The sequence below is a fragment of the Balaenoptera ricei genome, chromosome 1, assembly GCF_028023285.1.
Source record: "Balaenoptera ricei isolate mBalRic1 chromosome 1, mBalRic1.hap2, whole genome shotgun sequence".
NCBI lineage: Eukaryota > Metazoa > Chordata > Mammalia > Artiodactyla > Balaenopteridae > Balaenoptera > Balaenoptera ricei.
The window spans coordinates 129996023-130010103 of record NC_082639.1 but is presented as its reverse complement, the minus strand read 5'-3'; the positions used below and the strand labels follow the sequence as shown (position 1 = coordinate 130010103).

General features: G+C 48.9%; 1 protein-coding gene across 1 annotated transcript in view; it reads right to left on the bottom strand.

Moving 5' to 3' along the window:
* Positions 1 to 14081, bottom strand: part of RCSD1 (RCSD domain containing 1) — a 56510-nt gene that overhangs the window by 9256 nt on the left and 33173 nt on the right. Inside the window, exons 2-5 of the mRNA XM_059935618.1 lie at positions 11832 to 11933; positions 10586 to 10675; positions 4642 to 4713; positions 1112 to 1315 (exon numbers count right to left, since the gene is read on the bottom strand). Of these exons, the coding sequence (XP_059791601.1) occupies positions 1112 to 1315; positions 4642 to 4713; positions 10586 to 10675; positions 11832 to 11933 (468 nt within the window). The remainder of the gene's footprint in view (positions 1 to 1111; positions 1316 to 4641; positions 4714 to 10585; positions 10676 to 11831; positions 11934 to 14081) is intronic.

Here is a 14081-nt window from a genome sequence, read left to right as displayed (position 1 = left end):
GCCTCTACATCCCACTGACATCCTGTGAGAAGACAGGGCTCTCTCCTGGGTTCCTCTCTGCCGTCGGGGGTCTCTCCATTGCCCTGGGCTGAAGGATCTCCACTCTGTCCCAGCCAGCAGGCTCAAGCCTACCCCATCACCTCCTCACCACCACTTTGTTTCCTTGGGCCCTACCTGTTTCGACACATTTGACCTCTTTCCTAGATGGATCCTCTGGAAGGGCCCGGAAGATCCTGCTCTCTCCATCCTTAATTCTAAGGTCACATTCATTTAACTTTTCCTGGCATCAGAGCCCTTTAACTCAGGGACTTCCCTGGTGGTCAAGTGGTTAAGACTCTGTGCTTCCACTGCAGGGGGTGCGGGTTCGACCCCTGGTCGGGAAAGTAAAATCCCACATGCCCGCGGTGCAACCAAAAAAAAGAATAAGAGCCCTTTAACTCTTAGCCACTGCCTGGCTCTGGTCCAAGTTTGCTGGGTACCTGCTTGGAGTGTATTGGACTGTATGTACCTCTGATTCTCCTGATTCTTACCTCCTTCTAGTAGGGCAGGGATCTGATGAAATCACACACAAAGTATTAGGGTAGCATCTACAGAAACAAGTGCTGCCATACATCTTTTTGCAAAGGGAACGATTTGGATATTCTTCAACTGGGGCAAGATGCAGTAAGAATGATTTGAGCCCATTCTGGGACACTTAGGGGTATTCATATCAAGGCAGGACAGGACAACCTAGTGACCCTGCCCTCCCTTCTGCTGAGTCGCTGATCAGGGCTTTAGTTTTTGTTTTCAGCTTTTGACATAACTCTCTGTGCAGCTGGGATCAGTACTGAATCCCTGCCCTTCTCTCCACAAAGGGTGGAGCACTCCATCCCCTGCACCTGTCTTTCAGGTGAGTGGCACAGTTACAGGGACAGCGGATGAGAGGCAGGCTAGGTAGAGGGTGATCTTAGCTCAGGGATCACTTGCCAGGAAGAGGAGAAATTTCCTTTGTTATAAACCACAGCTCAGCAGTGTCTTCCTTTCTCCAGGACAACAGGGTAGAGGTGATTCAGGATTGCCCAGTGCCCGCATTTCCACAGACACACCACAGTACTTAGGATCAAGATATTACCTTATTGTAAGAGGGCAGATGACTGCCTTCAGGAGGCTGGTCAAAGCTGACGGGCACCTCCTCTGGCTCGCTGGCCCGAGACCGCACGCCAGGGCTGCTGGGGGTAGAAGGCGGGCTGTGAAACGGTGACACCATGGCCTTGAGTCCAGGACTCTTGGGTGAGGCCCCAGGCAGCAGGGCCGCTGGATCAAAGACTAAATTGGCCTGTAGGGAAAAGATGAGGAATTTCAAACCCAGGCTGCATTCCATAATGCCCAGGAAGCACTGATTTGATCCAGCAAAAATGCATTGGAACAGTCCCGATTTATAGACAAAGAGGCCAGAATAGCCACTGCCAGCACCTGCAGGCACCAGGATCTCATGCTGTCAGCGCCCTTTACCATCTTTCTCATCAGAGTCAAGAGCAGTTACCGCATACTGGATGCCTACTCCTTGCTGGGCATATGCAGTTTTCCTCTCTACAACCACCCTACATGTTCAGTTTTGTTCTCATGGCACAAATTAGCGAAGTGTTTAAGGAATCTGCCCTGGGATTCGAGCCAGGTCTGTTTGTCCCTCAGTCTCCAAGTACAGGGTCTCTCTCGGTAGACCACAGTGGTGGACACAGCAGGCCACCACGCCTTTCCAGGGGGGAGCCAGCAGAGCAGATGCCAGTGTGTGACCCTACTTGCAGCATCGCAGTGCAGGTGCTACCAGACCAAAATGAACCCTGAGGACAAGCAAACGGGAGGGGTTACCCAAAGGTAACCCTGAGGGAGGCCTGAGGGAGTCATGAGTTTGGTGGGGGAGGAGGCGGTGGTCCCAGATCTATCCGACTGCCTCAGAGAAGGTGGTGGTGCAGAGGTCTACGGAGGGACTGAACGTGAGCGCCTTGGGTCCTCTAGCGCCACCTAGGGGCTCTCGCTCCTCCTGCCCTGACCTCTGCGTTTCCAAATCATTGCGCAGTTGCATCCTCCAGAGCAGGAGGGCCAGCAGCAAGGCCTCCAAGGGAAGGGACCAGGCTTGAGGGGCAGAGGATGCTCTCCACGGAGACACACCCAACTCCAGGTATTGCCTCTTTCACTTAATAGCTGTGTGACCTACAGCGAGTCCAGTAGGCTTTCTGTGTCTCGGAGTCTTTATTTGTCCCATCGACTGAGCCTGACCTTTAGAGTCTTTTATGATCTGGTCCCATTACTCTCTCCTGCCACTACCCGACTCACACCCTTTCCCTCCAGACTCCCCTCGGTGCCACCCTCCTGCCAGCCGAGGCTCTGTCATCTTGGAGAACTCCGACATGTACTTTAGGACTTGCACAGTATAGAACATTACACATGTTTAGGACGATGTTAGTTTTTCAATTGTGATTTTAAGAAAGAATTTATAATATAGACAAGATTGTGTCATTGCCCAATTAAAAATATAAAAGTTAAATAGCAACAGTGTGAGCCCACGCCATGTCTAAAAGCAGCATGTTGCAGGTACAAAGGGACAGGTTTGGACCACAGAGGCTGTGGGAGTTGGTGTGCTGGCATGGCCCAGAGGGCTTCATGGCAGAGGGGATATTAACTGGGCATTAAAGGAGGTCTTCCTGCCCTCTCAGGGTCAAGCTGGGACATTCCCTCTGTAAGACTGCTTGCAAAGAAAATGGGTCTTGCTAGCCAGCGGAAAACTTGAACTTTGAATTATGGACTATTCTAGTGAAGAAAAATCATAGTTCCTAACTCATCCAATAGAATACTTAGAAGAAAAATGAAGCTGATGATGCATTTCTTAGTTCTTTCCCCACGTATTTCCAACAAAGTAAGGTTCCTATGGGATTTGGCCAAATTATATACTGTCGCTGACATTCTTCATGAGATTAAACCATTAGAGATTAAAACCTCATTCTCAGGTTGCGATGTTTCCCAAAGAGGCTTATTAATGACTAGAAAGGGGAATAAGACCAAGACTGCAGGGTACACAGCATTTGCAAACTAACTTCTGGCACTTGGATGAGGTCTGTGGTAGGCTGCCGGGAGACAGAGGTAGGGGTCCTCGGCTACACCCTTTGGATGGCTGCTAGGAGGGAATGTCTGAGTTCTGGGGTCCCTTCTGAGAGATCCCTGTTAGGTATATGGGAGCCCTGCAGCCTCCTACAGCGATGGGCAGCCCACTCCCTCCCTGCAGCTGGGGTGGGATCAGGGCTTCTCAGTATGAATTAAACTTCAGGGGAGACTCCCCCCCCAGCCATGAGGTAGGCTCATAACCCAAACCAGAGATGCTTCCCTTAACCCCAAATCAGGCTGGGGGCCAAATCCCTGGTCTCTCACATAGCTGGGAACTGCAGAGGCTGTGGCTACTTGTCTTGACACACCCCTAACAATGGCTTCAGAACAAGGTAGACGAGCCAGTTTTATTAGTTGGACCCAGAGGGGAGGAGCCAGTGCAGGAGAGCCTTGCTGTTCTCCTGGGTGACTGCACAGAGACAGTGGTGAAAGCTGGAGCATCTTCTACAGGCCCCACCCAGATACATCATGCCTGTCCCTCCTCTGTGCTTTAGCGCATGCTGTCCCCACACCAGGAGTACCTTCCTCCCTCCTTTCCAGCCACTATTCTTAAGGACGGACTCAGGAAATAGGTATTTCCTAAAGCATTTGTTAATTACTCCTGCCCACTTGACTGTCTTCTCGCTCTAAAATTTTACCGCAGTGGTTCTCAGCTGGGGTAGGGGGCAGGGGGATGATTTTGTCTCCAGGAGACATTAGGCAATGTCTAGGGGCATTTTTCTTTGTCACAGTTTACTGAAGAGTGCTGCTGGCATCTAGTGGCTAGGGACCAAGGATGCTGCTAAAGCATCTTGCAGTGTACAAGGCAGCCCCTGCAACAAAATTTACCAGCTCAAATAATGCCAAGGTTTAAAAGTCCTGGTCTAGAGCAGTAGGAGTCGGATAGTTAACCCACAATTTAGATCTCTGGTATTTACTCTCCTATATGTCTTTTATTGTATCATGTGTGAAAATCTTGTCTCCCCAACAAGATTGTGAGATCAAGTGCAGTGTCATATACTTCGTTTACACTCCAGGAAAGCCAGCCCCACTGTGGGCACAGTGGTGAGGGCTCTGGATGTACAAGGTGGTGAGGTAGGATGGAATACTTTGCAAACAATGAACTTGGCTGTAGTGGTGTAATGACTAGCAGTTGAATTTCAGCCCTGTGTAAAGCTGAAATGGTTTGTGGCTGCATTCAGGCCTTGGAAAGGACTTGGTTATTCTTGGAGTGTTTCTTGTGTATAACATCCTTTCCCATAAGACTCTTGAGGCATCTGATTATCCTCAATCTCCATTAGGTGCTAATGATACGAGCTCATGTTTGATAGGGTCCTTATTTTAGCATTTTGCCCCCAGGTAGAGCTCCTCATCCTTCAGGGCAATTTGATCACTAGCTGGTTATCAGAGGTCAACTGTCCAGGTGACATCTGGGACTACCTTAGGAGCCCCAAAGACATGCAAATGTTGGATAAGAGAGGGGGTTGGATAGGAGGTAGCATTAGGTAATGATTCTGAACTTACCTGGAGCTTCTCAATCAGAGGCGAGCTCTTCACCTTGACTTTAGGAGGGTGGTTTGCATTGGGCGGTGACTTCTATAAAAGCAAATGGACCAGAACAAGCAAATGAGTGAGGTGAAGGGAGGTGGGGTTCTGGCTGGAGCCCAGAAGCCACAGTTGGAATAAGAGGAGAAGAAAAAGTTGGTTTTACCACTTCATCACTTAGCTTCAGGAGCTCACTTACCTCCTCAGGTCCTGGGCGTGGCAGACTCCCCTTCCCCGCTCCCTCACCCTACCACTAACAAGACCACTTGAATCTATCAATCAGAGCAGGCAGGACGTCTGAAACACAGGAGGCCTCCTGTTCCAGGAAGTATGCCTTCATGGTCGTTATGAGGGAACAGACTGTGTCTGAGGGGGGCAAGATCTTCACCTCATGACCTTCAGCAACGTGAGCCAACAATTGGAGGGGATTTCAAAGAGAAAGGGCACAGTGATCATCCATTCTGTTTGTCATCAACATAAGAAACCACAGAGCTGGAGTGAAACCTGACGGAGGTATACTTGAAATTCTTCCCTTAAACTAATAATATTTTGGAAAACCCCACCAATAGTGTTGTTTATAAATTATCATATTCCAAAACACTGACTATTCATTTTGATTAAACAGACATTTATTGAGTATCTCCTACATTCCAGGCATTGTGTTGGTTACATAAAAATGAATATGATTGAGCGCCTGCCCTCTGAAAGTGGTCGATGTCTGAGATATATGTATGTGAATATATGTGTGTATACACACACACACACATATATATGTTCTGTTAGTTGGGATATTTTTGTGATGAATGTATGTCAGGAATCTTGCCTGGCTTTGGATTTTATATTATCTAAAAAGATTGACTCCTTCCTGTTTTGTGTAAAATCCCTACAACTTGATTCTAGTTCCACAGCTATATTGATCCTCAACAGGTAGGAATGTTGACAGTGATGATGATGACGATGATGAAGAAAAAGATGACTTCCACGATGTCGGACAGAGACCAGAGCAGATTTTCCTATAGTTTGGGGACCCTGCTCCTTGCACCCATGTGCTAATTTACTTGAATCATAAGGAGAATGACACAATTTCTTATAAATATTCTGAGATAGTTATTGAGTGAGATGATTGTATTTTAGTGATGGAAGGAGACAGACTCACTCAACTGAACTCCCTGTGACCTTTTTAAGGCCCAGCATTGCGGGGGGAGGTGCTGGAGCGTGGGGCAGCCACTGGCTGGGACTCAGGAGCTCCCTTCCCCAGCCCCTGCTAACTCCGGCTTTGACAGGAGCTAGATGGCTGCCCTGGCCTCGGCCTGCCCAGCCAAGACCCAGGCAGGTGGGTGGGTTGGCATAAACGATTCTAAGGCCTCCTCCAGCTCTCAGGTGCCTCTGGCTCCATGAGTTTACACCATCAGACGTATTTCCAGAGCCATCAGTCTTTCAAGGAGCCTTGCGTCCACCGTGAGAACAAAGAGCTTCCAGCCCAAACTCAGTTGTCCTTAATTTCTGGGCTTTACGGTGAACGTTCAGATGAGGCCGGGTTTCTGAAGATACTGTTTAGGAACTGCAGCAACAATTGTGCTGACAAAGCTCACTTTACGTAATACTTTATTCTCTTCCGCAACTGACTAGTATCTTCTGAAGACAGTGAAAATTCAATAAACACAGCCCCTTCATCATAGGACAGTGCTGGGAACCCAGCTCATGCCCTACGAAATCCTTGTTGATTTGAACTGAACTGCAAAGCAGGAAGAATCCGAAAGAGCCGCCAATGCCATTCCTGGGAACGGCTGCAGGTGGCAGTATTTCCTTTACTGTTTAACAAGCAGCTCTTTACTGTTTAACAAGCGGCCGCCGCTCATACTGCTGGTGGAGAAAAGTCAGCCTGACATCTCTCTATATGTATGTATATATGTCCATATATGACATTCCTATAATGTCTAGAATAATGACCAGATTTTTCAGACGGAACTGTTTTCCAGCCCTGTTGTGGGCAGGCAAGGCAGGCTCAGTGGCCACATTAAACACTCTTTTGGGTGGGTTCTCCAGAGAGGGGCAACTCCTGGCTCCACCGTCTCAGGCCTGTGCAGGCAAAGGGAGGGGGCAGGGATGAAGAAGGGATGGGAAGACCCTCTCCGGCACTGTGCATTGGGAACCGAGGGGTAGCCTGACTGGGGCCTTCCCAGGCCCCCAAGGCTCCCGGCTCTAGGGCTCCTGCAGGCTGTGCCATGGGAGTCCAGAAGGAGAACTGTGGGCAGCAGCCTCCACAATTTTCTAACCCAGCCAGACAGAGCCGGCTGCTCATTTTATTTTTATGTGAATTTCAAGCTTGTGACAAAAAGTCACTGGTCTCTGGAAGCAACGTCCTGCCTACGTGCAAGCAGCCTGTCACTCCACGCAGGACCTTCCCTCTTAAATCCACCCTCCCATTCATCCAGCCCTTGGCTATTACATGCCATTTAGCTGCTGGTGGTGCCCCATGGGATGGAACATGTAAACGTATTTCTCCCAGAGCTGCTGAACTCCCTCCACTTTTTTTTTAAAATTATTTATTTATTTTATTTATTTATGGCTGTGTTGGGTCTTCGTTTCTGTACGAGGGCTTTCTCTAGTTGCGGCAAGTGGGGGCCACTCTTCATCGCGGTGCGCGGGCCTCTCACTGTCGCGCCCTCTCTTGTTGCGGAGCACAGGCTCCAGACACGCAGGCTCAGTAGTTGTGGCTCACGGGCCCAGCTGCTCCGCGGCATATGGGATCTTCCCGGACCAGGGCTCGAACCCGTGTCCCCTGAATTGGCAGGCAGATTCTCAACCACTGCGTCACCAGGGAAGCCCTCCCTCCACTTTTATCCAGGGGATAACTGTCTACCCATTCTGACTTTCAGGCTCTCTAGTCCTTTTCAGACTCTCCAGGACTTTTATCCAGGGGATAAAAGTCCCCATCTGGCCCCCATCATGTCGGGTTAGTGTTCTTGTCCCATTTTACAAAAAAGGAAGCAGGCGCAGTGCAGTGACTTCTCTGGGGCTGAGTCCAGGTCATCAGGGGGCAGCCTCACGGTAGGCACCTAGTGGCCACGGCCTCAGCCTATTGCCTAACACAGGCTCCAAGCCCTCAGGGTGAAGGTCACAGGAGAAGTTCACCCTCAGTAAAGAGAAGTTGTTGGTATGGCTTTGGTTGGAATGCTGGCTGATGACCCAAGAAGATGGGGTCAGAATCATGATGTCAGCACCTGAGGAGACCCCAACAAAAATGTAGTGTTTTTTAAACTGGGCTTCTTGGGGCGTTCTCATCCCAGAAGACCCCTGTCCAGTTCTGGGGGGGAGTATTCTCAGAGCATATGGGGGGCTCCACCCCCTTCCCACTTGGTTGAGAGCAGCTCTGAGTTTCTGCTTTATCTGATGGGCTTCTGCTTATATGCCTTGGGTTGACAAAAAGGTTTGAAAACCGTTGATCGACTCCAAATGTTTCACTTTATAAACGAGAAAATGTAGACACCAAGGGCCTTGCCCAAGTCCACATGGCTATCCAGTGTCTGTCGTCAGGATGTTGGCCCCCCAAAAAGGAAGCGGGGGAAAGAGGTATCACAGTTGGGATGTGGGAATTGGACTGTCTTTGGCTTGCTGCTCTATTTTGGGGTTGGCCTCCCAGGCCGGACAAGAGAACATGCTAATCCATTTCTGGCGGGGACCACGACCACAGTGAAGGTTCATGGTTTCCTGGGAGGGTGTGGACAAGTTGCTCTTACAGCTACAATTAGATAAATAAGGGTAGGTGAACACGCAGGCCGGGAATCCATTGTTGGCTATGATCTATGATACCAGAGCCTTTATTATGTTGGTAACATTGGCTATTTATATCTGAGGGCAATGAGGCCTCCTGTGTGCTCTGGTTCTCTTTCAGTGATCCAGAACAATAGGCAGCCTTTTCAAGATACCACAGAAACCCGCGACTCTCTCACACTGCAGTTCTGCTTTATGTGAGTGCAGCCCTCTTTCCAGATGCCTTGCATACATGGAAGATCGTATCAGTCAGACCTGGGAGTCAAACATGACTTTCATGACTCCTGAATCTGGTGTGGTAATACTCTATGGACCCATTCTCTTGGCTGAAATGCTCAGGCTTGAAAAACAGTGCTCCTCAAAAACAGAAATACAGATCAATGGAACAGGATAGAAAGCCCAGAGATAAACCCACACACATATGGTCACCTTATCTTTGATAAAGGAGGCAAGCATATACAGTGGAGAAAAGACAGCCTCTTCAATAAGTGGTGCTGGGAAAATTGGACAGGTACATGTAAAAGTATGAAATTAGAACACTCCCTGACACCATGCACAAAAATAAACTCAAAATGGATTAAAGACCTAAGTGTAAGGGCAGACACTATCAAACTCTTAGAGGAAAACATAGGCAGAACACTCTATGACATACATCACAGCAAGATTCTTTTTGACCCAGCTCCCAGAGAAATGGAAATAAGAACACAAATAAACAAATGGGACCTAATGAAACTTAAAAGGTTTTGCACAGCAAAGGAAACCATAAACAAGACCAAAAGACAACCATCAGAATGGGAGAAAATATTTGCAAATGAAGCAACTGACAAAGGATTAATCTCCAAGATTTACAAGCAGCTCATGCAGCTCAATAACAAAAAAACAAACAACCCAATCCAAAAATGGGCAGAAGACCTAAGTAGACATTTCTCCAAAGAAGATATACAGATGGCCTACAGACACATGAAAGAATGCTCAACATCATTAATCATTAGAGAAATGCAAATCAAAACTACAATGAGATATCATCTCACACCGGTCAGAATGGCCATCATCAAAAAATCTAGAAACAATAAATGCTGGAGAGGGTGTGGAGGAAAGGGAACACTCTTGCACTGTTGGTGGGAATGTAAATTGATACAGCCACTATGGAGAACAGTATGGAGGTTCCTTAAAAAACTACAAATAGAACTACCATACGACCCAGCAATCCCACTACTGGGCATATACCCTGAGAAAACCATAGGTCAAAAAGAGTCATGTACCACAATGTTCATTGCAGCTCTATTTACAATAGCCAGGACATGGAAGCAACCTAAATGTCCATCGACAGATGAATGGATAAAGAAGATGTGGCACATATATACAATGGAATATTACTCAGCCATAAAAAGAAATGAAATGGAGGTATTTGTAATGAGGTGGATGGAGTTAGAGTCTGTCATACAGAGTGAAGTAAGTCAGAAAGAGAAAAACAAATACAGTATGTTAACACATATATACGGAATCTAAGGAAAAAAAAAAAAAAGGCAATGAAGAACCTAGTGGCAAGACGGGAATAAAGACACAGACCTACTAGAGAATGGACTTGAGGATATGGGGAGGGGGTGGGGTGAGATGTGACAGGGTAAGAGAGTGTCATGGACATATATACACTACCAAATGTAAAATAGATAGCTAGTGGGAAGCAGCCGCATAGCACAGGGAGATCAGCTCGGTGCTTTGTGACCACCTAGAGGGGTGGGATGGGGAGGGTGGGAGGGAGGGAGATGCAAGAGGGAAGAGAAATGGGAACATATTGTATATGTATAACTGATTCACTTTGTTATAAAGCAGAAGCTAACACACCATTGTAAGGCAATTATACTTCAATAAAGATGTTTAAAAACAAAAAACAAAAAACAACAAAAAACAGTGCTCCTATCCTTGAAAACCATAAAGGAGGCTCAGTAAGAGGGAGTAGGAAGGGACCTTGTTTTCAAAGTCAAGGATTCAGGAAGCGTTAAGGAGAGTCACCCCTGAATCTGAAATGGAGAAATTCCCTGCACAGGTTTCAAGTCTGAAAGTGTGAATTGCATGCCTCTTCCTACAGAAAGGAGAAAGAAAATCCATAAGCAGCATCCTCTGAGCCCCCAGCAACAGCAGCACTTACCTCTTCACCGTTCTGGCCCAGCTCTACCCTGGGAGGGAACAGAGAGAGGGAGCAGGGCGGTTTCCTTCTCGTTGGTTTACTGGCTGGTGTCTAGAGGGAGGGCGACAGACAGACACACAGAGAGAAAAAGAGAGAGAGCTAATCAGGCAACAGGGAGGAAGAGGAAGGAAGTAGAAACCGGTTTTAGGAATGTTTAGGGATGTCTGGTGGAGAAAAGAATGAAGGGAGGGATTGCATGTCTTTGAGACTGCCCATTAACTTTATAAATTCATTCTAGTGAACTGTCTACCCATTCTGACTTTCACGCTCTCTAGTCCTTTTCAGACTCTCCCAGTCCCTTCCTGCTGGAGCATCCTCCTTTACTCGTGATTCACTGGCCTGCCTGAAGCAACATCTCACAATGACACCCACACCCAGCTTCTAAGCACTGCCAGCACCTTAGATCAATACTATCTCCTTCACCCTTTATGACATTCCTATCGTGTCTGAAATTATGGACCGATTATTCAGATGGGAAAATAAAAATGCAAAACAACGCACCTAAAAAAGCATGACAATTACACTCTCGTTTGTCCCAAGGGGCCACGATAAACCTCCCCCCACACTGGGGTTCCCTTCCGTCATTTCACTTCTAAGGAGCTCCTCAGACTGTAGGACTCAAGAAAATCTAGCCCAAATCTCTCCAATGCTGCAATGCCCCATTTGACACTGTCCTCTCCAGCAGGATTCTAGAATCCACTGGTCACCGGATCCCTTTCCTCCCTGATCCCTGGCTTCCTATCTGAATGTGCTTCCCTTTCCGTCCTCTCTTTCTTCCCATTTCTCCTTTTGTAATCCACCCTTGCTCCGGATTCCTAAGCTTTCTATGCTCCGGGGAGGAGCCTGGTGTGGGGACTTCTTTATTCTGAAGCAGTCCAGGCCTGGCACAGCTGGGCAAGATCTAAGTCTCTATCAGTGGAGGACTGAGGTGGACAAGCCCCAGGTTCCAGACCCCCGTCTCTAACAGCAGGGCTTTCAGCTCTCAGCCCTCCTGGCCAGAGCGTAAGCCTCACTCTGGTGGGGAACGGTCCTGCCCAGGCCCAGCAACATGGCGACATTCCTCACATTCAGAGAGACCCCTCTCTGGCTTCTCTTCCTAATTTGGTAATTACCAGGCCTCCTCCCTCCCTCTACTCTGGGCCTGACCCAGACTTCCCCTTCCTCCAGCCCCCTCCCAGGAGAGGGGCTCTGAAGCCTCCTGACTCACCTCCTTTGCGGCGGCTGCCTGCTCCCTGAATCGCCCGGCCAGCTGGGCCACCGAGGGGGGCGCCGAGTCGTCCACATTGGCGTTGGTCTCTGCCGGCCTCTCCTGGCAAACCAAGGGGAAGCCGAAGTTAACCAGCAAATATGCACTCGGCACTGCTGAGCATCGGCACCGGGTGCCACACGAGGTGCTGGCTATGCGGCCGCAAGCAGGGACACGGCGACAGTGAGGTCTTTTCTCAGCGTTTTGCAATTGACTCCTGCATTCAAAGACTTAAAAAACCCCGTTCAGTCAACTGCATTTAGTGAATGTTTATAGTGTCCTTGGCCCTGGGTGTGGCTCTGGGGATCTGGAAAGGAATAAAGCTTGGTGCTGCCCTGGGGGTGGAGGTTGGAGCACCCAGGGATCTGGGAGGCAGGACAAGGCCGGGTTCCGCATCCCATGGAGACCCAGCCCGGAGAGGGCTCTATCGGTGACAGCGTCTTCCCGTTGTCACATGAGGCTTCGAAAACTGTAGGCTGGCAAAATGCACTGGAGAGAGAGGCCTGTAAGTGTATCTAATGGGATGAGCAAACGTCTTTGATTGAACTTTTATTTATTTATTTATTTTGGCTGCGACGGGTCTTCGTTGCTGCGCACGGGCTTCCTCTAGTTGCGGCGAGCGGAGGCTACTCTTCGTTGTGGTGCGCGGGCTTCTCATTGCGGTGGCTTCTCTTGTTGCAGAGCATGGGCTCTAGGGCACGCGGGCTCCGTAGTTGTCGCTCTAGAGCGCAGGCTCAGTAGTTGTGGCGCACAGGCTTAGTTGCTCCGCGGCATGTGGGATCTTCCCGGACCAGGGCTCGAACCCGTGTCCCCTGCATTGGCAGGTGGATTCTTAACCTCTGTGCCACCAGGGAAGCCCCTTGATTGAACTTTTGACAAGTATTTTTGTGTCTTGTTTCCCCTACTTAATTGAGTGCCTTGGGCATAGAAATGTTCAGAAAATATTCAAATAATACGAGAGTCAAGTAGCATGGCGATGAGAACCAGACTATCTGGATTCGACCGCTGAGTCGCTCCATCTCCCTAGCTCAGTGACCTTGGGTAAATGATTTTATCTTTCTGTACCTTGACAGGGATAACAGTAGCACATCACTCACAAGGTTGTTCTGTGGACTAAATGATTGACTATACATCTAAAGTGTGGGGACAAGGCCTAGGACATAATAAGAGCTTTAGAAGGGTTACTATTACTACAGGCAACGGGGTCCTTCCTTCCAAGAACCCTGCGATGACTTCAGTTATAGGGATTTGCATATTGCATTACTGTTCTCTACAGTGTCCTCACTGAGAGGCTCGTTCACCCCTTTTACGTTCTGTTCCTTTTTGCTGTGAGCTTTCTGCAAACTGGTTACCAGCTGGTTACCATGCCCCTGCTCTACCACCAATGCAACCATTGGTTTCCTGTGGCCTTCCCTCCCCCAAGGTGCCTCTAGGCCCCCTGAAGAGGCCAAGATGTACCCTGGCCACTGTTCACTCCCATGTGCCATTTGTCACCAAGACTCATACGGTGAGTCAGTAAGCACTGGAAATGGCCCCCTCACTTCTGCCTTGTTACATGCGGCCTATGGAACCACACGGTTTTAATAATGTTTTTTAAATGTCCAGTCTCAGAGACATTCGGCTTTGGTTTTTGGTGACCATGATGATGGCGTTTCGTACACAGACCGCAAACTCCATCTCCACTCCCTCTGCTCACCTCTAGCCTGAAACTGGGAGGATCTGGGTAGCAGTTTGCCCGAGAAAGTCCATTTCTGTCTTTCCACGGGGCTCATGGCCTACAAAGACCAAGCATGCTCCACTCCAGCTGCAAGCTTGTATCCCTGTACACCACACACACACACACACACACACACACACACACACACACACTTCCTAGGCCCTCCTTTTTGCGCTAAAAGTGTCTCCAAGCTTTCTTACTTGGGTGCTCCCTCCAAAGGAAACGTCGCTGGTCACACCGTGACGCTGCCCCTGGAGCAGGGGAGGCGCACACGGCCGCCCCCCACCGCCTCGCGTGAAGTTACGTGGGGGCCAAGCTTTGTGAAGGGGCCTTTGCTTAGAGACAGGAAAGAACTGCTGCGGCCACGGACCTTCAGATCTGCGAACAGGCTGCTCTGGAGGAAAAGACAGGTCCCTCTTTACTGTTTCCTGCTGTAAGTCAAGTTTATTCTCATTCCGGCCTAAACATCAGATGCTGATTTCCCATAAAGATGC